General features: G+C 43.8%; 1 protein-coding gene across 3 annotated transcripts; it reads left to right on the forward strand.

Moving 5' to 3' along the window:
* Positions 1 to 9,517: 9,517 nt before the first annotated feature.
* On the forward strand, positions 9,518 to 19,860 carry LOC138718346 (THUMP domain-containing protein 2-like). 3 transcript variants are annotated; one of them, XM_069852787.1, is made up of 10 exons: positions 9,518 to 9,633; positions 10,371 to 10,503; positions 11,124 to 11,530; positions 12,702 to 12,779; positions 13,913 to 13,965; positions 14,272 to 14,359; positions 14,865 to 14,936; positions 15,492 to 15,606; positions 17,339 to 17,456; positions 19,033 to 19,860. In XM_069852787.1, exons 1-10 carry the CDS (start codon positions 9,538 to 9,540, stop codon positions 19,349 to 19,351), a joined length of 1,479 nt encoding a protein of 492 aa, XP_069708888.1. In that variant the 5' UTR covers positions 9,518 to 9,537; the 3' UTR covers positions 19,352 to 19,860. The 3 variants fall into 3 exon arrangements, with proteins under 3 accessions (XP_069708888.1, XP_069708890.1, XP_069708889.1); XM_069852789.1 differs by lacking the exon at positions 17,339 to 17,456 and having other exon boundaries at positions 19,033 to 19,155; XM_069852788.1 differs by lacking the exon at positions 10,371 to 10,503 and having other exon boundaries at positions 9,559 to 9,633.
* Positions 19,861 to 20,137: the final 277 nt, after the last annotated feature.

Raw genomic sequence — 20,137 nt, forward strand, 5'->3', positions numbered from 1 at the left:
CATGCTTGGAAACCATTCCTTTCATCCTACCACAGTGGAGAGACTGCAGAAGCCTTGCACCTATCCTCAGTGTTCCCTACATCCCATTTTGAGTGGCTCTTCATTCAGTCAGGCAGCTGACTGAATGATCACTTTTCTGCGTATCTGATTCAAGCATGTTTTATAAGGAATCTGAAAGCTTAAATAGTTAAGGAGAATAAATTGCACAGCAACTGTCCACGTGTCTTAAAGAAATGGCACTGTAAGCATTGGACATAGAAATGCTTCTGTGGCATGACTTGCTTAGATCGCTTCTGGAAAATACGTCTTAGGATCCTAACTCATGTTTGCCTCATCATGCCTAAACACCACTAAATTTAAGATTTGCCTTTTCTAAAATAAAACATGGCATTGGCGTTTGTCTGGTGATTCATGAAATTCAATCCAGGAATGCAAAAAAAATTAGCTGTGTGTTGAGGCATTCTCTGACAGCTGCAATCCCAGAACACTTCCACTAGGTGCCTCTATTGTTTTTAAAGTAAGCTTCCAAAATGTAGTTCTTGTTTAGTCTAACCATTTAAGGCAAATTCTCAAGACCATTTCGCTTGATGTTGCAATTAAAGTACGTGTTTGCAATTACTTTAAAAAAAAAAATCACAAGCTTATTTCAAAACACACATCACATCAGCATTATACAATATTGGTAAATAAAGCGACTTTATGTTGCTGATTTCTATTCTAATTTTGTTTATTAATAAAAAAAGTCAAAAATGTGGCACTGTGCAAAAAGTAGACATCAGAATTAAATATACATGCTTCTGAGTGATGATCACACAGTTTAGGAAATAAGGAGGCCTGTGTAACAGATTATTGTCTATGTGGTGATGCACACTGTAATTTAATCTCTTTAATTGTAATAATTCAAGCTAAAAGAACAAAGAAGAGTTTAATCCACTTTTATGAGTACAGTTTTCTTGTGGAGAATCCTGTTTTCCAGCCAAGAAGCTAATTACTCCATTCACAAGAAGGCAAATTCTGCTGTATAAATTGTATTCAGAGACACCTCCCAGTGGCATGATTGCCCTTAAGCTACTTAAGATACAAGTCTAGGAAGGAATAGCTATTCTTTGGCATGTTTGCCAGGTATCTGTTTTGCTAAGTTTATTACCTGAGAAACAATTTGGCTCCCAAAGGAGCCAAAGGAAGTTAAGTAATAAATTCTTTCTCTGCCTCCTCAGCAGATATATAGTGTGGGAGATTTTGCACCACCCCATAAAGGCTCCTCTCCAATCGCTTACTTCAAAACTAAATGCAGTGCAGCAGTCTATGCAACAGTACAGAATGGCCTTGGAGTCTCACCAATATAGTTTTGCTGGGAAGTGGTGCTGTGAGTCACTATGAACAATAGCGCGTACTTGGTTTTTCCCCAGCTTTGCTTACAATTACTTAGCTTGGAGGGTCTAAAGCTCGAAGGTATTCACCAAATAACTGGACTACAATAAATAGTACTATGATAAATTTAAATAGGCCACTGGGCAGAGAGGAAGCTCATGGGATTAGGTGGAGTATGCATTTCTTCATTCTTGAGCATATGGTTGTTGCTTGCTAATTGGGAAACAACCTTTCTTTTCAGCTCCATATGCAGTGCTGCACAGTGGATGGCTGCCAGGGATGTTCCTGCAGATCCATCCTGCAGCGAAATAAAAGGGATGTTAGCAGAAATGTCTGTAAAGGCCTTTTTCCCCCATGAAAGAAAGGAGATGATAGATCCAGGTTCAGGTCAAGAGCAGCTTCCTAGAAGGGAAGAAAGATTCTGCAATGCCCTGTAAAGAACTATATATCGAAGTCTGCTGAATCCCTGGAAATTCCTAAAACCTTAATTTTTAGAAAATAAGTTTTAAAATCATAGAATAGTTGGGGTTGGAAGGGACCTTAAAGATCATCCAGTTGCAGCCCCCTGGCCATAGGCAGGGACACTTTCCACCAGATCAGGTTGCTCAAAGCCTCGTACAACCTAGCCTTGAATACCTCCATTGATGGGGCATCTATGACTTCTGTGGGCAGCTTGTTCCAGTGCCTCACCACCCTCACAGTAAAAAAAAATAAAATTCCCTAATATCTAGTCTAACTCTCTTCTCTTTCAGCTTAAAACCATTACCCCTCATACTATCACCGTACTCTCTGATAAAGAGGCCCTCCCAAGCCATCCTGTAGGCCTCCTTTAAGTACTTGAAAGGCTGCTTCCCGGTGCCTTCTCATGTTTGTGTTCAACAAGTCTGGGGAGATGATGATTATTATTATTGTCGTTGTTATGTTATGCTACAGAATAGCATTTGTTCTCAGTTACAAAGTGTGGGACGTCCACTAATCCTGGTACAGAGCAGTGCTAAGTTGTGCTCCCCAAAGGGCTGCCAGGACCACATGCCACTCAACGCTTTTCTTTCAGATTTTCCTGAAGTTCCTTTTTTTCCCTCTTTTAAACTATAAAAAAAAAATTTAAAAAATTCCCAACCTACTATCTTTTTGAAAAGTTCTTGCTCTTCCCAATACTCTAGACAAATTTAATATGAAAACAAGTGTTAAATTAATCGCAACCTAATAATTTTCAGTATATCCTGGCAGAGCTGGGCGAGACAACAGACAGCTCAAGTACGGTAAATACATGTGTTATTTTGCTAGTACATGCTGTGTCCACAGCGTGGGGCTGTTCGCTGATACACATCTGTTCTAAAAGCCTAGGCTTTTTTGCAATTCAGGACAGTGGAAAAATGCCCCTGTTGCAGGCTTCAGTGTGATTTGAAAATCTCTTGAGTTTGTGTGCAATGTATGCATTTGTGTTCAGCATTTAAGTTATTCAGCTAAAGCTGTCCACGTTTCTGTATTAAGTCATATTCTGTTTATGCACTGGATGTAGCCATTAATCAAATCTCTTCCCTAACACTGCAATCTGTCCTAGGCAAACAGGGTTAGATTGTAGTGACTTAGCAAAGCTTCATTTATGTCAGACTGCTATGCAGTCTGGCACCACTGTACAGCAGGCTGAAGGTCCAGTTAATAGCTGCATATACTGTCAGGTATGAAATAATTAAGGCACAGGTTGTAACACAGAAATTTACCTAAAACATTAACTCATTTATATCTTTTGTTCATTGGTCAAGGACTGTTCATCAGGCTGGAGTTGTGCTGTGAACTTACCTTACTTCACTGCTGTAGAGGCCAAAACTCTGCTGTGTCAATTTTTATTCACTGATGTTTAGAAACATCCAGACGGACCTTCAGTAGGCTGGAGAAATGGGCTGATGAGAACACCATGAAGTTCAGCATGAGAACTGCAATGTCCTGCACATGGGGAAGACAGCCCCAGACACCAGTATATGCTAGGGACCATCCAACTGGAAACATGAGCCAAAAAATGCACTTGGCACAAAGATGACCAGTAGTATCATGGGCTGCATTAGGAGGAGTGTTGTCAGCAGGTCAAGGAAGCCCCCCTGCTGAGCGCTACAGGGCCACACCTGGAGGACTGTGCCCAGTTTTGTGCTCTTCAATACAAGAGAGGTATGGAGCTACTGGAGACTCCAGCAAAGGACCACAGAGGTGATTAAATGTGGAGTGGAGCAGGAAAAGGAAAGTCAGAGAGCTGGCGCTGTTTAGTCAAGTGAAGACTTGCGGAGGATCTTATCAATGGATACAAACACCTGAAGAGAGGGTACAAAGAAAATGGAGCCGGGCTCCTGGCAGCGTGCCCAATCACAGGATCAGAAGCAATGAGGATGAACTGAAACACATGAGGTTCCTTCTTATCATCAAGGATCACTTTACTGGCACCACACTGCTCAGAGAGGCTGTGGAGTGTCCACCCTTGGAAATATTCAAAAGCTGTCTGGACATGGCCCTGGACAATCAGCCCTGACTGGCCCTTCTTGAGCAGGGGGATTGAACCGACTGATCTCCAGAGGTCCCTTGCCACCTCAACCACTCTGTGAGTCCGTAAATGTGGCTGTGTGTTTTATGAATGACTGTTGCTTTCAAACTAAAGAGAAACAGTTTCACAGCTTCACTGGGTAGCTGGTGGTTTTCCTCCTCCTCTCCAACAGTGCACCTTCCTTATCCACGTTTTAGATTCCTTGAGCTTTAATAGTAAGTTTTAAGTCATGTTGAATCTAGCAAAACCTTCCATACCACTAACTAGTGAATGTGGCTTTTTCCAGAGCAGCTAATGCCCATACAATATCTGTAATTTCATGGTGCCTGATTCTGTCCCTTACAGGATGCTGTTCTCCAGCTGCTGATGGTTTTGCCAGTCTTCAGGCAGTTAGGCTGAAATTTCCCAGGTTGTGTTTCTTCCTTAGGCTCTTTTTGGAAAGCAAAAACACTGAAAACTCTTCTGGATATCCAACAACAGAAACGAAATATGTCATCTTAGAGACGCTGAAAATTCTTAGTTTTTCTTGGAACTTGTAAGCAGAGCTTCAGCTTTGGCAAGACAACAGATCATCTCCTTTTTAGCTAACGTGGGCTTTGTCATCAATCTAAATAATTGTTAAATTTGACCAATCTCTTTGTATCTGAAAGCCTCAATTCTAGCTGTTCCAAAGCAACCTAAACTTTTGAAATGTAGTCTGACAAACGCTTCTTAGAATGATTTGCAAGTGTATAAATGCCTTTAGCACGTTATAATTGGCCCAATATTTTTTTCTTGTTTCAGAACTTTAAATGAATCTCCACTTATGAAGCAGCTATCCCTTTCTTCTGCCCCCAAAAAAGCATAATTAAGCATCTTCCAGAGAGGCAATTGGGAAGCTGTGGTTAGGCCAGCCCATGCAGGGAGACAGAGCCCTGCCCCAGCTGCTGTGCAACAGAGCTGCTTCTTCCAAAGTCGCCTGGATGATCCATAAGCAGCAGAAAGACCCAGAGCCAGACTTTTACAAGTCACCTGGAGGACTCTTGGCAACTTGGCCTTTCCCTTATTTGTTCTCTCTATTCTTATCTTCATTGATGATGATTTCCAGTGGTGGGGGTTTGTTTATTGTGTGATGTGATGTGATTCTTGTTTCTCAAATCTTGGAGTTGCATAGCAGAAACATCTGCTACTTTGACATGGTTAACGAGCAGTACATCAAACAACATCAACATTTTTAAATGTAAGATTCTAAGAGTACTTAACATTTCTAGCAGTATGTAAAGCAAAAGACAACACTGCACGCCTCACCAGAACCTCTTCTTCTTACCACAGAACCAATAAATATTGCATCATCTTTCTTTTCACATTACAGTCACAGTGCTTGACTCAGGAAAGGAAAGGTAATTGTCAGTTCCCTGTATTACCGTCATATTCACATGAAATCTTATTCATGAACAATATCCTAACTTTGAATAACACTTCTGAAATCTTTCGAGAAGCCAGAAGTGAATAATACTGAAGCAATTATTGAAATGTACTAATTACAATGAAGGTTACCAATATCTGTTTCTTCCACATTTTTGGAAAAAAAGAAATCCCACTCTAGAAATGCTTCAAAGATGAAAAAAAAAAAAAATTTCAGTGTATTGGTAGAACCAAACTTTGTGCAGCAGAACCAAGTTTTCTGTTAAAACAGCTTTTACAACATTATCATAGCTAATATTACTAGAGGGACAAAAAATACTGACTGTGGAGGATTTTTCATTATACTGAAGTCTCCAGACATGGCCCAAACAGAGACCATTACTGTCATTTCACATTCATATCAATCAGTGTTCTATCCTTACCTTGCATTCTGCTTTTCATGTTGTCATCAGATATTGAAATAGAAATGTGAAAGGTTTCCTTGGGGGCATGGATTGGGGAGGGAGAGGGAGTAATTTAGAGGAGATGTTTAAGGGAACAGGATGTGAGAGAACAGTAGAAGCCACATTTTGGAGAGAGCAGAGAACTTAATATCAAATGCCCTTTAATTCTGTATTTAAAAAAAATAGAAAAAATGAGTGAGGAGTAGTAAAAGAATATAAAAAAAATAGAAAAGATGAGTGTGCTCATTTGTAGTCAGTGAACCAAGTGAACCAAACAGAAGAAAGTGCATCTGAAAGAGAAAACAATTAAGGACAGAAAAAAGAATTTTAATTTTTCATTCAATGTATCGTGCTTTTAAACAGGGTTAACGTGCATAATGAAAATACAAAGTTACACTACCTATTTATTACAAGGGAACTGTCACCTCGTGATGCTAAGAAACACATAATTTTGTTGTTTAATAATTTTCTCTTCTGTCAGTCCCTTGAGCCAGGGATAATAAAATTCTAGCTATGGATTTTTGCACCCATGTTCGCAGAGTAATGCTATATACAATTACAGATTACATAGCTGATTAATGGTGACTTTGTGAGTCACACAAAAGGATAATGAGCCATTTCTTTAATAAAAAGTGTTTCATGAGTGACTTTTCTACTATTCCTTTCTCATTTTAAATGGATACATTATATATATATATATATGTATATATGATTTTCTACATTTCCAGAAAAATACCTCATGTATTAGGCCACACCTACCAATTTATGAATCACTGGCTTTTCTGATTTTCCTTAATTGTTAGTTTAATAACACAAGATGTGAAAAGACAGTCAACAGCATGTCAGATAAAATGTCAGTAGCAGCTTACTGGGAGTGAAATCCCAGCAGTACAGTTTCACTGCAGGCTTCTTCATAGAACTCTTTTGCCTTAATGCAATTTTGTAGTCTATTCCTGTTTAAGTGGAATTCTCAGCTCACATAGAAAAGACTTAATTTTAAAATTCAGTATAGTTATAATATACAAATAAAGACTATGTAAACTATGACTTTACCTACTATTACCTGAATTTGTTTGTCTTTCTTTCAGAATTCATAGGATTAAAAGACAGATAGACTCATGTTTTCAAACAGCTGGGGTGATGTTTTCGGTTTAGAAGTCTTCAAAATGAATAAATAAGCAGTTTGTTAATATATTACAGCATTTCTCTAATGTCAGAAACATTATGTTCTACAATAAAAAAAATCTTGCACTTCTGCGTTTCTCCATTTCCCCCTTGTTGCCTCATTTATCGGACCTCTCCACCTGGTATCCATACGGTACTGGTACACTTCTCAGAAGGCGCTCAGCAGCAAACTCCAGACTGTCTGCTTGCATTTGTCACACACAGATGTTCAAGTTATTGTTTCCTTCGGCCACCAGGTTGTACTTCTAGAGAAAGAACCTAGTTCCCAGCTAATTAATAACCTTTTCTTTTCTATTCAGGATCACAGAGCTGAATTGATAGTCTAAACTGGAGTAAAGTGGTACGGCTTAATCTTACCTGTGGCACTTAATGCCACAAATATGCTAGGTTTGCTTACAACATAGCACAGATGCTTTAATAATTTACAGGCCTTCCTAAAGACCACAACATAAAAGATAAAAGAGGATATGGAGGGTTGAGTGCGCTTTTCTTTAATCTCCTTTGTTATATTGAAAGTAGCCAAAGGCTGAATGACAGCTTTGCTTAAATCCTCTCCTGATTTTCAGGGGCTTTGGGTGTTGGGCTGTAACATTAACTGCATTCTTTTTAAGGTACGTCACTCTAAGTCATAAATTATTAATTCTACTTTTTCCTTCTGAAAAAAGAAGAATATTTCCCAACTAAGGCATTGTATAAGGCGGTAAACAGGATTCTTGCTTGTTGCATTTCCAAAAGAACTACATACATTCTAGCAAATTGCATTTTACACCAACTTTCCAGGCATTTATTCTCCTTGGTATTATCTTACAGAATAAAACCAACAAATCATAAAGCTGTTTTCCAAAGTTTAAAAAGGGCTTTTTTGCTACGGTTTATTTCACATGTCATAGAATCATAGAATCATAGAATCATAGAATCGTTTGTGTTGGAAGGGACCTTAAAGATCACCTAGTTCCAACCCCGCTGCCATGGGCAGGGACGCTTCTCACCAGACCAGGCTGCCCAAGGCCTCATCCAACCCGGCCTTGAACACCTCCAGGGACGGAGCAGCCACAGCTTCCCTGGGCAACCTCTTCCCGTGTCTCACCACTCTCATGGTGAAGAAATTCTCCCTTATGTCTGCTCTAAATCTGTCCCTTTACAGTTTCATAGAATCATAGAATCGTAGAACAACCAGGTTGGAAGAGACCCACCGGATCATCGAGTCCAACCATTCCTATCAAAATAGTTTATAGGCATTGCCCCTAGTCCTATCACTACAAGCCCTTGTAAACAGTCTCTCCCCAGCTTTCTTGTAGCCCCTTTCACGTACTGGAAAGTACCTGCTGGCCACGCTTCTTTTGATATAGCCCAGGATACGGCTGGCCTTCTGGGCTGTGAGTGCACATTGCTGGCTCATGTCACGCTTCTCATCAAACAAGCACCATGAAGTCCTTCTCAACAGGGGTGTTCTCAATCACATCATCCTGCATCCTGTACTGAAATTGGGGATTGCCCCGCCCCAGGTGTATGTTGTATTGTAATGTATTTGTGATATATTTGGGTTGTAATGGGTTCTGTACTGTATTGTATTTTGCATTTTATTTTAATTTGTGTTGTATTGTAGGGTATGGTATGGTATTTAGGGTTTGGTGCTTTGTACGGTGTAGTGCGGTGTTTTATATGGTATGTATGGAAATGTTTACTATGGTATGTTGTCTATTGTATGGTATGGTTTGATAGAATATTTTGCATGGTATGGTAATTACAATGGTATGGTATGGATTTTGAAGCCAGTATGGTGTGTTTTGTATTGTGTGTATGGTACCTTTTGGATGCTATGGTTTCTACTGTGTGGCATGGCTGGTTTTCTGTGGTTGGTAGGAATGGTATGCTAAGGCATTTCTGTCATCTGTATGGTCTGCAATGGTATTGCATTTTGTGCTGCGTGCATGGTACGGCATGGGGTATGGCATGGGGTACGGCATGGCATTGCGTGGCATGTGTTGTGATGCATTTTGCAGGTTGTGTGATGCACAAGCAGGTTGTGCTTATGATATGGGATGGGATGCTGTGGTGTGGTATGCTATACTATGCTATGGCATGGCATGGCATGGCATGGTAGCTAGAAAGCTGCCTCGAGGAGAAGCACCTGGGGGTGTTGGTTGATGGCAACTGAACATGAGCCAGCAGTGTGCCCAGGTGGCCAAGAAGGCCAATGGCATCTTGGCTTGTATCGGAAACAGTGTGACCAGCAGGTCCAGGGAGGTTATTCTGCTCTTGTACTCAACACTGGAGAGGCTGCACCCTGAATCCTGTGTTCAGTTCTGGGCCCCTCACCCCAAGAAGGATGTTGAGGCTCTGGAGCGAGTCCAGAGAAGAGCAACGAAGCTGGTGAAGGGGCTGGAGAACAGGCCTTATGAGGAGCGGCTGAGAGAGCTGGCGTTTTTTAGCCTGCAGGAGGCTGAGGGGAGACCTCATTGCTCCATCTAAGGACCTGAAAGGAGGTTATGGGGAGGACGGAGCTGGCCCAGAGCGGTACCGCCCGCTAGGAAGGTGAAGGCGCCGCCGCCCCGCCTCCCGCCCCGCGTGGGCCCCGCCCCCTCCCCGCCCCGCGTTGCGATGGCGGCGGGCGGCGGGCGGTTCTTTTGCACGGCGGGCAGGGGGCTGGAGCCCTTCTTGGAGCGGGAGGTGCGGGCGCGGCTCGGCGCCTCCGAGGTGAGGGCCGGGCGGGGAGGAGAAGGGGAGGGGAGGGAAGGGAGGAGAGGCGGGTGGCCGGCGCAGGGGTGGGACGTGTCCCCTCGGCCCCCGCGGGGTCGGGGGCGGCGCTGCCTCCCCCGCGACGGGGCCAGAAGGGGCCGGGGGGAGGCGAGAGGGAGCGAGGGAGGCGAGAGGGGACCGGCTGGGGCGAAGGGGGCGCCCGCGCTGGAGGGGCGGCTGCTCGCCCCGAGCGTGCTGGGTGGGTTGAATTTGGGAGATGACAGGTCGCCGTCGGCTTTGAGGATCAAGTTTAGCCGTGGTTCTAACCGAGAAAAGACGCAGCTTCCCCCCAGCCCCCTGTGCCTTGACCGGTTTTGAGGTTTTGCAGCGAATTGGCCTCTGTATTCCTCGTGCGTCCCTCGTCACAGCTGGGTCAGGAGAACTACCCCCAGGCGTGAGTTCAGGCTTCAGACCTTGCAGGACCGAAGTCAGCTCGATGAATAGGGAAGAGATATTTCCTTTCAGAAAGAACAAACTGGTGAACTTTAGTCTGAGCTTAATCGATGCGCGTCTTTGATTCTTGGGAAGTGTCCCCTGTCTCTAATCCTGGACCCAGAGGGGCCAGGGTGGAGAAGGGCCAGGGGAGGAGGGGGGACCCGGGGTTGAGGGGCTGCTGCTCGCCCCAAATGTGCGTTTGTTTGGGGTGGCCAGCTGCACATCTTCCTGCCACGATCGGAGCTTGTGTTTCCCTGGAGGTGGTCAGCGTCCCTGGAAAGGTCTTCTTCAGCACAGAGGCAAAGCTGGCTGAGCTGAGGGAGCTCCGGTCTGGAGAGCGGCTGTTCCTGCGGCTCCACAAACAGCCCCCGCTCCCCGTTTCTAGGGAGAAAGGTAAGGCTGGCACCAGCTCCTTCTCTCGGGTGTACTTGGAATCGTGAACCCCGGTGGGAGTCATACAATCATAAAACAATATGGGCTGGAAGGGACCTTAAAGATCATCTAGTTCCAACCCCCATGCCCTGAGCAGGGACATCCCACTAGATCAGGCTGCCCAAGGCCCCATCCAGCCTGGCCTTGAACACCATGGGATGGTGGGACTTGATTCTGAGCTGAATCAATGTGTGTCTTTGATTCTTGGAAAGTATCCCACGTCTCTAATCCTGGACCAAGTGCTTTCTGGGGAGGATGGCATGGTTGGCTGGCCCTCTGTCCCAGGGAATGGTCCAGTTTTTTTAGAGCTGCTGAATTCTTCTGCAGAATACAATCCTTGCACAATTTCATCTTGGTTCTGCAGAGCTTCTAATCAGAGGGATGCCTTGGTCTCTGCTGGTGGCATGTGTGGGTACTGAGAGCTCGGTTGTGCCTGTGATGGCAGTGATGCCTGCTGCTGTGGTTCCTGGATTCACACACAAACAAAATTTGAACACCGTCTGTTAACAGCTGTTCTCAATCTGTAGGAAAATCAAATTCTGAGACTGTAGTACTTAAGCTGAAACTACTTTTTCTTCCAGGGAAGATGCTGCATGAGATTAAAAGCCTTGTCACTGAGGAACCAAAGTCTTGGCTGGATGTAATCTCTACTTGGAGGAACCTTCGTGGGTGCGAAGGGAAAAAAGATGTGCTTCCAGAAAACAGGTTGCCTCTCAAGAGAAAATCAGAAGAAGAGACAAATATTGTAACTAAAAGGCAGAAAGCAGAACAAGTGAGAGAGCCTGAGGAATGTCAGGCAGAAGATGGAGAGAGTTATATGGTACCTGAGAGAAAGAGCGACCAGAACTGTGGGGCTGAAAGCCAGGCTTCCTTAGAAGACCTTTCCAAAAGCAGCAAAGAGGAAGCTGTTGCAAATGAGGAATTTGGCTTCAGTTTCAGAGTTTCTTGTCGCTGTAGTGGAGCAATTGCCAAAATACTTACTTCGCAGGTATGCTCAAGTATCTCTGTTTTAAAGTAATTTACCAAAGGGGAAGGGAGATGTGTAGTTTCGTTTGTCATTTCAGTTGTGTTGTATGTTTTAGAATAATAAACTGCTGGAGGTTTTTCTGTATTTTCTCAACCAAGCCCTTAATCTGCGTTTGTTTTAAATAAGTAGAAATGCTAGGGTTGCTGTTAATTTCTGGGCTCTGTTACCCTGAGTATTTTTCAAATCAGTGCCTTTTATTGAGGATAAGTTGAGGTACTTGGGCTTGTGGAGCTTGAGAAGTGATCTGATACTAGCTTACAGCTACTTAAAAGGGCCCTTGCAAGGACTGTGGAGCCAAACTGCTCTCAGTTGTGGCAGAGGGTGTAAAAGAAAGGCACAGGCCAGAACTTGCGGGTCGGTGGGCTCTGACTGGGTATTGGGGAGTGTTTGTTCCCTAGGAGGGCAGTGCAGGCCTGGGAGGTGTCACAGGGAGTGGATCTTGGCCCTGGGAGAGAGTAGTGGCGTAGAGGACTTCCAGGGGCCCTTTCCATCTAGCACTGATCCCATCTGTAATAACTTTCTGCTGTGAGGGGAAAAAAAATAAACAAAGCTCTGTGTAGTTTCAATTTATGTAGATTTCTCTTACTTGAAGACAGCAGTGGTTTAACTAGATTGGTTTTTTTTTTTCTTGCTGAAGCTAGGAACGTGGGCAGGTGGGACGCGTGAGCCTGCCAACATGAATGTTTGCTTAAATTTGTGTCATGTTTCAACTCTTGCACTCTGAAAGTAGTGAGAGCTTTCTAGATGCCATAGAAGCATTAAAATTGTGAGTAGCAGTTGCGTGTTTGGAGATTTCCTCCTGGGTGATCTAGTTTATGTCCATCAGAAATATTTTTAGTGCATATTCTATAATTCCAAAAGTGATGACAGCTTTTATTGTAGCTTGGGCGGGACTTAAACTTCAGCCTCTCACACTCCAGCTAAGCGATAATCCCTTTGTCCTTTGGTGTGTTTGCTCTACTCCCTGTGTCCTGTTGTCCGTTTTTGGGGCTTTGTAGGAATTAATCTCATAGGGATAAAGAGAGGCCCGTTCTTTTGGCAGGTACTTGAGGATTGTGCAGTTGAGGCTGAAATGGGTAGTTTTTTTAAATCTGTTGGTTTTACTGCCCGTGTCTGTTCTTCCCCCTTGCAGGAGATCGGAAGAGCCATTGGCATAGCGCTCATGAAGCAGTTTGGGTGGCGGGCTGATCTGCGGAACCCTGATCTAGAGGTAGTAGTGCTTGTCTGCTAGATGGCTTCTTGCTTCTTCCAGAATTGCTCGCAATATCTTTCATTTTGTTCTTTGCTCCCTTTGCACATGGGATGGTGGCCTCTCTCTGTCTTTCTGCTGCTGAATTTAGAAATCATTGGGTAGCACTGAGCTAAAGTTTTCAGTAGACACTGTGTGAGTGCCTTCCCGAGCACTTAAATACTGGAATGGCCAGCATGGCCCCCCTCTGAGGGGAAGGATCCATGCAGGTGATGGTTCAGGATCTGGCCTGCTTGCAAAGTGCTGAACTCTGTGTTGAAAGCAGAGGTCCCCTGAGCTGTTGAGCAGGTAGTTTAGCCTCTACAGGGGAAGAGAGTGAGCGGGGAGGTTGTGTTCTTGAAGAACTTGAGAATGCCATTGATGGAAGAGCCTCCTCCCAGGGCTCGTCCCTCAAAGTAGCCTGCTTTAGGCATCCTCCATGGTGCAGGCTGTGTGGAGATCTTGGAAAGGTTTCATTGCCCTTGGCAAGCTGTTTCTTCATTTCTGTGCTTGGCCTGTGGAAGCTGCTCTCAGCACCGGTGCTGGGAGGTCTGAAACCATCTCTAAAAGCTCTGAGCTCATCTACTAGCTCTGTTTTTTATCGGCTGTGCATCAAATACGGCCTTGTTGAGCCTGAAGTGGGGCTTTTGTTCCTGTCCAGATTTTTGCTATGAAACCATTTAAGTGCTGAGCACTGAGATACTTCAAAAGCATCATGGCTCTCTTAGGGCTCCATGGGGAGGGACTACAGTCATGCCAAATCTGTTGGAGAGCTCACTTGTCTTTTAAGATGCTTTCTGTAGGACAGGAGGGCATTTTCTTCAGCTGCCTATACTTCTGTAAGGATTACTCAGTTTTGCCTCCATCTGAAATGCCCCAAAAAATAAGCGTGTGTGTGGGAATAGCTGAGCGCTGGGATGCTCTCTTCAAGGAGGTATTCTGATAATTTAGTGTGCTTTCTTCCAATTAATCTAATTGTCCAAAGTGTATATTTTTGTTCTTAAAACTAGGATAAGAAGTTTGTAGAAACATCTTCTGTGTCTGGTTTAAATGAGTTAAAGCTATTGATGTGTCAGATGGAGAGTTTCAAATGTAATTTTTTTCCCCTCTTTCAGGTCTTTGTCCATCTTAATGACATTCACTCTGTGGTGGGGATTCCCCTTTTCAGGTGGGCGTCCTCCTCATCAGATTTGTTTTGTCAGTATCAGAACAGGCATAATTTCTAAATAGTCTTGCTGTTGACTGTGAGCGTTTATCTTCTGGTTTGATATTCACTGGACTGTCGTGTTAGTCTTGTGTTCTGTGTGGAGCTTATCTGCGCTTGTAGGCCAGACTTTGTGATGAATTATGGATAAAAGCAAGCTGTCGTTTGTGTCTGTCTGCAGATCTGTCCAGGTCATTTATTCTTTCATATTACATGGGCTTTTCTGGGTGGTTGTGCTGTTGCCTAACATTGATTTTTTGCTGCCTGCAGGCTTCCGTTGGCAAACAGACAGTATATCAAAACAGCAGGGCTGCGGTCAACAGTTGCATGGGCCATGGCATCTCTGGCTGAAATCAGGGTAAGCCAAATGTTCATGGCAAAGCTGTAGAGTCCCAAATGATGGAGGGGTTGCTGCTTATGGGGGCAGGAGCAGGGAGCTTTGAAGAAGTGTGGTGATTGTAGTGTCCCATGCTCTAAGACATGAATGAGGAAAAGGATTCACAGGTTTTTTCACTCTCCAGGCTTCAAATTTTGTTTGGGTTGCTCTTCCGAGGGGAAAATAGAAGCAAGTGTGATATTTTCCACAGATTAATTTGGTACCAATATCTGTCTGCAGTCCACTTTTAGTCTTTTCCACTAAACATCACCTCAGGGCTACATACATCGATGCATTGTCTCTAGTGAAACTACTAATGTGTTTTGCTATGTTCTCTTGCAAGCCAGTTGGGCCTGGAAAACCAGTAATTATTTTTACTTACACTGCACAGTGGGAATACCTAGGTGATCCATACGTCAGTAGTAAACTTTGTCCTGGGAGAGGAGTTTGTCTTGCTTGAGATACAATAACCCCTTTATTTTTGCAGGCAGGTGCCTTTGTGCTGGATCCCATGTGTGGGCTGGGAACGATACTTCTGGAAGCTGCTAAAGAGTGGCCTGTGAGTATCACAGTAGCAACAGGCAGGACCTTGTAGTTCCATCGGGAAAAAATGTGTGCAACCATTATACCAAAGTGCGTTACTGAAAAGCTAGGACCAAACCGGTCCTTCTGTGCCGTTGTTGAGAGTGTTTTAGGACAAACATTGCTCCGCAGGAAGCACAGGGTTTGTGCAAGACTGGCGTGGACTTCTAAAAGTGCCTCGACTTATCCTGGGATCAGAGGTGTCAGTGGGACAGTACAGCCAGTTTCCACTATTAGAGGCTGCATGGCTGTTTGTAGCCATCTGGGGTCTTGCTGTTAGTACAGAGCCTAAATGTTTCTGTAAGTCACAAGTGTCTTGAGCAGAGCAGAATACGGAAGGAGTCAAGAGTGCTCAAACTTCACCCAGTTCTCTGTCCTCTGAGTCTATGTATTGCTCTGTGGAATGGTAGTAGATCTCCCAGCAAGGGGTTTATCTTGGGAGAGGTGTGCAACAAGACAGTTCTGAGAAGCCTTTCTAAAATAAATACACCTGGTTCCCGTCCAAGTGACTTTTCTCTTTTTCTCTGAACAGGAAGCGTGTTACTGGGGTGCTGATCTAAGTGATTCACAGTTAGAAGGTGCAGATGAGAATCTTAGGACTGCAGGCTTGATGGATAAGATTGAGTTGCTTAAAGCTTCTGTGAAAGGTATGGCTGTAGGCTTTCCAAGTGATACATGTTGGAAATATTTTGTAGTTTTAGGATTACGCAGGTAACATAGGATCTCTTGAGGTTACGTGTAGTAGAGCTACCTCTTAATAAAAGAGCCAAGTAGTGACTGTAGTTCTAGAGAATGGATAATTTTTTGCTTTCCCCTCCCTGCCTCCTGCTCCCAGGAACTTTGGTGAGAATATACTCAGCAGAAGACAATGAAAATAATAATTGTCAGACATGGGCAGTAGTTGTCTGTCTGAATGGTAAAGTTTTGAATGCCACAGAGAGTACATACTATATAAGAATTCTTTGTCTTATGGGAAAACAGCAAGGACAGACAAAAAGTGGTTTGTAACTTCAATTTACCAGATAAGTAATTGCATTAAGATCAGCTAATTCGTTGATGTTTTGCAGTACGAGTATCTTAAATGACGATGCCTTTCTCCTGGAAGACTCTCTCCTGCTCATGCTCTCACTTCATAAGTTAATCAGGGGAGAACATAATAATTTAATGACCTTACTCTGGACCTCAAAGCCTGAATCTAAATTAGTCATTTATGAAATTTACACCAGACGAGAGCTGGGTGTTCTTCCCTGTGCACGGGTGATGAAGCGTTCATATTTTTTAAACTTGCAATGTATTTCTTATCAGAACTGTAAGAAATATTATGTGTTTTTTGTAAGAACATATATAGCTTTATTTCTTCTTTAAAAGCTGTGATTGTGCTGAGCTTCTAGGGTAACGGACAGTACTTTGATGTCAGGCTTTTCTAATACTGAACAAGTAACTGGTGTCTTTGTCACTGATCAGATGCTGTTATTTCTGCATGTGTTGAAGGACTGTAGGTAACTTGTCCTTCCATTTGTAGATAAAATTGTTCTAAAATTGTTGTGCTGCAAGTGTTGCTCCAAGGATGGTCCAAGAAACATCTCCTGCCAGTTCTGGAAAGGCTGGCATAGAATCACGACAGGATTTAGGTGAGAAGGGACTGCTGGAGCTCTTTAGTCCTGTCATCTGCTGGGAATGAGGCTAACCCTAAAGCTGGGTCAGGTTGCTGAGGGCATTGTCCAGTCGAGTTCTGAGCATCCTGAGAGATGGAGAATCCATAGTCTCATTGTTTGGCAAGCTGGCAAAGCCCTGTCTGGCCGGCGTAGCCTGGTATATGGCCAACCTTCATCACCACAAGGGTGCAGTGCTGCCTCATGGTCACAACAACGGACTGTTGTAGGATGCAGAAACTCTGGGAAGGTACTTCAATGACTCAAGCTCCAACAGAACCTAGGTGATTCTGATTGGAGAAAACGGGGATAGAGAAGAATTTAAAATGTGGTTCGTTGCCATTCATACATGTACTTAGTGTAAAATGCTTGCAAGCTTAGTTCTTCTTTTGTGTTTTTGCTTGTAAAGATTCCCTTGTGTTGAGAAGCAGCAGCTGATTTGGACCCATGCAGTCCCTTGTTTGTAGAGTCTTGTTATGGAGCAAACATATCCCCACTAACTAGGAGTCTGTGAGCTAACCCACACACTCATGCATTTGTCTCTTCTCGGTCTGCATTGGGTTGCTGGCTTTGTGATGCCATTTGTGAGGAAAGGTACAGAAGGAGCCATGAGTCTGGGTGCATAACCCGCAAAAGCGTTGGCAGGCAGTTTTGTAAGGTGCTTGAGGGCATAGCTGCTGCTCGTTTTCCACACAGGACGATTTAAAGACCTGCCTTTATTCTGCAGCATTGCCGTTGCCTTCAGAAAGCTTTGATGCTGTGATTGCGGATATTCCGTTTGGTAAGAAGTTCAAGATAACAAAAGTCTTTCAGCTCCTTCCAGATATTCTCCAGGAAATGGAGAGGTACGTGTGGCCCTTGACATGGTATACGTGTTTGGTGTAAATGTCATGATGGTTTGTGATCCTAAGTGTTCAGCCAGCTTCAGGTTTTCTTTATTCCAAACACACTCCAGTTTTTTAGTCGGATCCCGTGCAGCCAGTGAAAGTCCGAGTCCTTTAATTGTCCCTTGAAGGCTGTTGTGGCTTGTCTTGCAAGCTGTGGAAATGCTGGCGGCAGCACAAGCTGACAAGGAATGAGCTTGTTGTGTGGGCTACATTCGCGAATATTCTTTCCAAGGCACGATGGTTAAATGTTTGAGTCACACTCACAAATACCCTTAAGGCAGAAAGGAGAAAGAGGAGAGGATGACCTAGATGAACTTAACGCACGGCCAGGTGGATAAAGCGTCTCCGTTGAGGTCAGCTTGTATAAAATCATAGGCTTTCCTTTTGGGTTGACAATCAAGCTTTTACTAGCCTATATTGTTGGGAAGAAAGATGTCAGACCAGAAAATGGTGGTATCAATTTTCCTTTCTGTTAGTGTATATCCAGTTGGCCACCTGGTCTGCTTTTAGATGCCTCCTTTCATCTTTCACCCTGTTGTTTTGTAGCAGAGTTCAGCCAAACTAATAGCAGGCTGCTTCTATCAGGCAGTTCAAACCATGTGCTTCTTTATTTCTTTTCTTGGCTGAAAGGCTGACAGTCCTTTCTGTAGGACTGGTCTTCAGCAGTGTTCATTTTGCTCACCCAATGCAGGAATGCAGTGGGAAGGTGGTGAAGAAGGTGTGGTAGCTCCACAGAACAGCAGGGCAACCTTGTGTCAGCTTACAGTGACCAGCCCTCCCTTTGACTCTGCTTGTAGTCTGGTCTTATTTGCTCTGCTGGGCCACTCTAAGCAAAATATTTCCCTGGGAATGTGGAAATGAGGAAGGGACCGTTACTGTGAGAGCCCCACGAGTAAGACTGTTCAATCCACTTGCTGTGAACAGAGCAAGGATAGTCCTATTTTCTCCTCTCTTTCAAAGCCAAGTGTCACGTCTGGTCATGTACTGTGAAAAATGGATTACGCACAGTGATGAATTTTCCTCTGCTTCCTGAGTTTGCAAACCATTAAGGATCAGTGGAACAGAGAAAGAACAGACCTTTTAAAGTTTCCAAATGGAAAGGTCAGCTTCAGAATTGCCTTACCAATCTTCTGTTGCCCTGGGAAGCTGTTCCTTTGCAGAGTGGTGGAGGCTTATGCAACCGAAAACCAGTGTTTGAAATTGATACTCCCCTCAGTCCTTGAAATAATACCAAGAGGGGGAAAACAGAATCTACCTTCCCTGCTGATGCAGTGGAAAGAACTCCTGAGGCCAGAAATGTTTGGGAGTTAGGATAGGACCTTGTTCTCCCATTTAGAAAGAGTTATAAAGATAGGGAATTTAAACTCCATTTGGAAGTGTAGTTTATCGAGTTGAGCCATGAGCATTAACAGGCCTAGTGTTTTGTTGAATGCAAGTGCCATCTGAAGCGTCAGCAGTGTTGAGTTCTGCACAGATGAATGCATGTCAGGCAGAATGAACACCTAACCTATTTTTTTTCCTTTTTTTTTGCCAGAGTACTGCGTGTTGGAGGCACTATTGTATTGCTACTGAGCCAAGATCTCCATAAGCGCATTGATGGCGTTGCCAAGCATGCCAAAAGTGACTCTCCTATTGTCTTTGCTGATGGCGCAAGGGAAGCTGCCATTGCAAAAGCCCTGAATGTTGATGGGAACGCTTCCTCCTCAGTGAACGGTGTTGAAGAAGCTTCCGTCAGCAGCAGACAGACACGGTTTGGGTCTCTGGTGCCAGATGGTGTCTATGGAGTTAGTCTTGGAAAGACGGATGCTTTCATACACAAATACAAGAAGATCTGTACTGCTGGGAATCGGTAGCTTTCTTGCACTGTGTCAAAGTGAACTTGAATCCTGATACGCTTCAAGAGTAGCATGGCAGTGATCTGGTGGAGCCTTGTTGATCGGAACAAAGCCTGTGCCATCTGTTAGTCCAGCTCACTTTCTTTGGATATCGGAAGGTTCTGCTTTTCTCTCCTTCTTTTGGAGAGGTGGAAGATGCCTTATAATGCATCAAGTATTTTTACTGTAAGATATTGTAATGAGGTAGAGTCCTGAAATCCTTACTTAGACAAAACCTCTCAGTATTGGGAGGAGTTTCTTTGTGACAGAGACTTCATTTGCAGAACTGCAAACCCAAATGAGCTGCTATTAACTGTGACTGGATTTTCACCTTCAGCAGTGTTTTTAGGAAGTACATCTTGTCTGCAGGAGTCTCCAGCTCTTTTTGAGGTCTGGATGTGTACTTTTATTGTGTGTCCCTTGCAGTATTACTTGAAAGCTTGTTTCTGATGAGTTTGAAATGTTGTTATTCAGATCCCTTGGAGTAGAAAATAAACTATTTTCTGTGTTAATTCTTTGCAGTGTTTGTATGTGTGTGACGGGTGTGCTTTGGCTTTTTAGGGTGAAGAGACTTAGTTCTATCAAAAAGAATGATTTTCCTCACTCAGTAACGTTAGTCCAAAAGCACTGTGGAAGATGGAGAAACTTGCCAAGTTCAAAGTGACTTCTGTGAGCAAAGCAGCATGTGGAAAAATTCTCCTGAAGAGAGAGAGGTCTCAGCAATTCTTGTAGTCTCTGCAAAAGGTTTGTTGGAGGGAAGAATCT

This window comes from Phaenicophaeus curvirostris, chromosome 2 (genome assembly GCF_032191515.1).
Source record: "Phaenicophaeus curvirostris isolate KB17595 chromosome 2, BPBGC_Pcur_1.0, whole genome shotgun sequence".
NCBI lineage: Eukaryota > Metazoa > Chordata > Aves > Cuculiformes > Cuculidae > Phaenicophaeus > Phaenicophaeus curvirostris.

Excerpts from the sequence above, each read along its gene's own strand:
- LOC138718346 (XM_069852787.1), top strand. The coding sequence starts at position 9,538 with ATGGCGGCGGGCGGCGGGCGGTTCTTTTGCACGGCGGGCAGGGGGCTG. Across the intron at positions 10,504-11,123 it reads CCCCGTTTCTAGGGAGAAAG|GGAAGATGCTGCATGAGATT; the intron begins GTAAGGCTGGCA and ends TTTTTCTTCCAG. Across the intron at positions 13,966-14,271 it reads GTGGGGATTCCCCTTTTCAG|GCTTCCGTTGGCAAACAGAC; the intron begins GTGGGCGTCCTC and ends TGCTGCCTGCAG.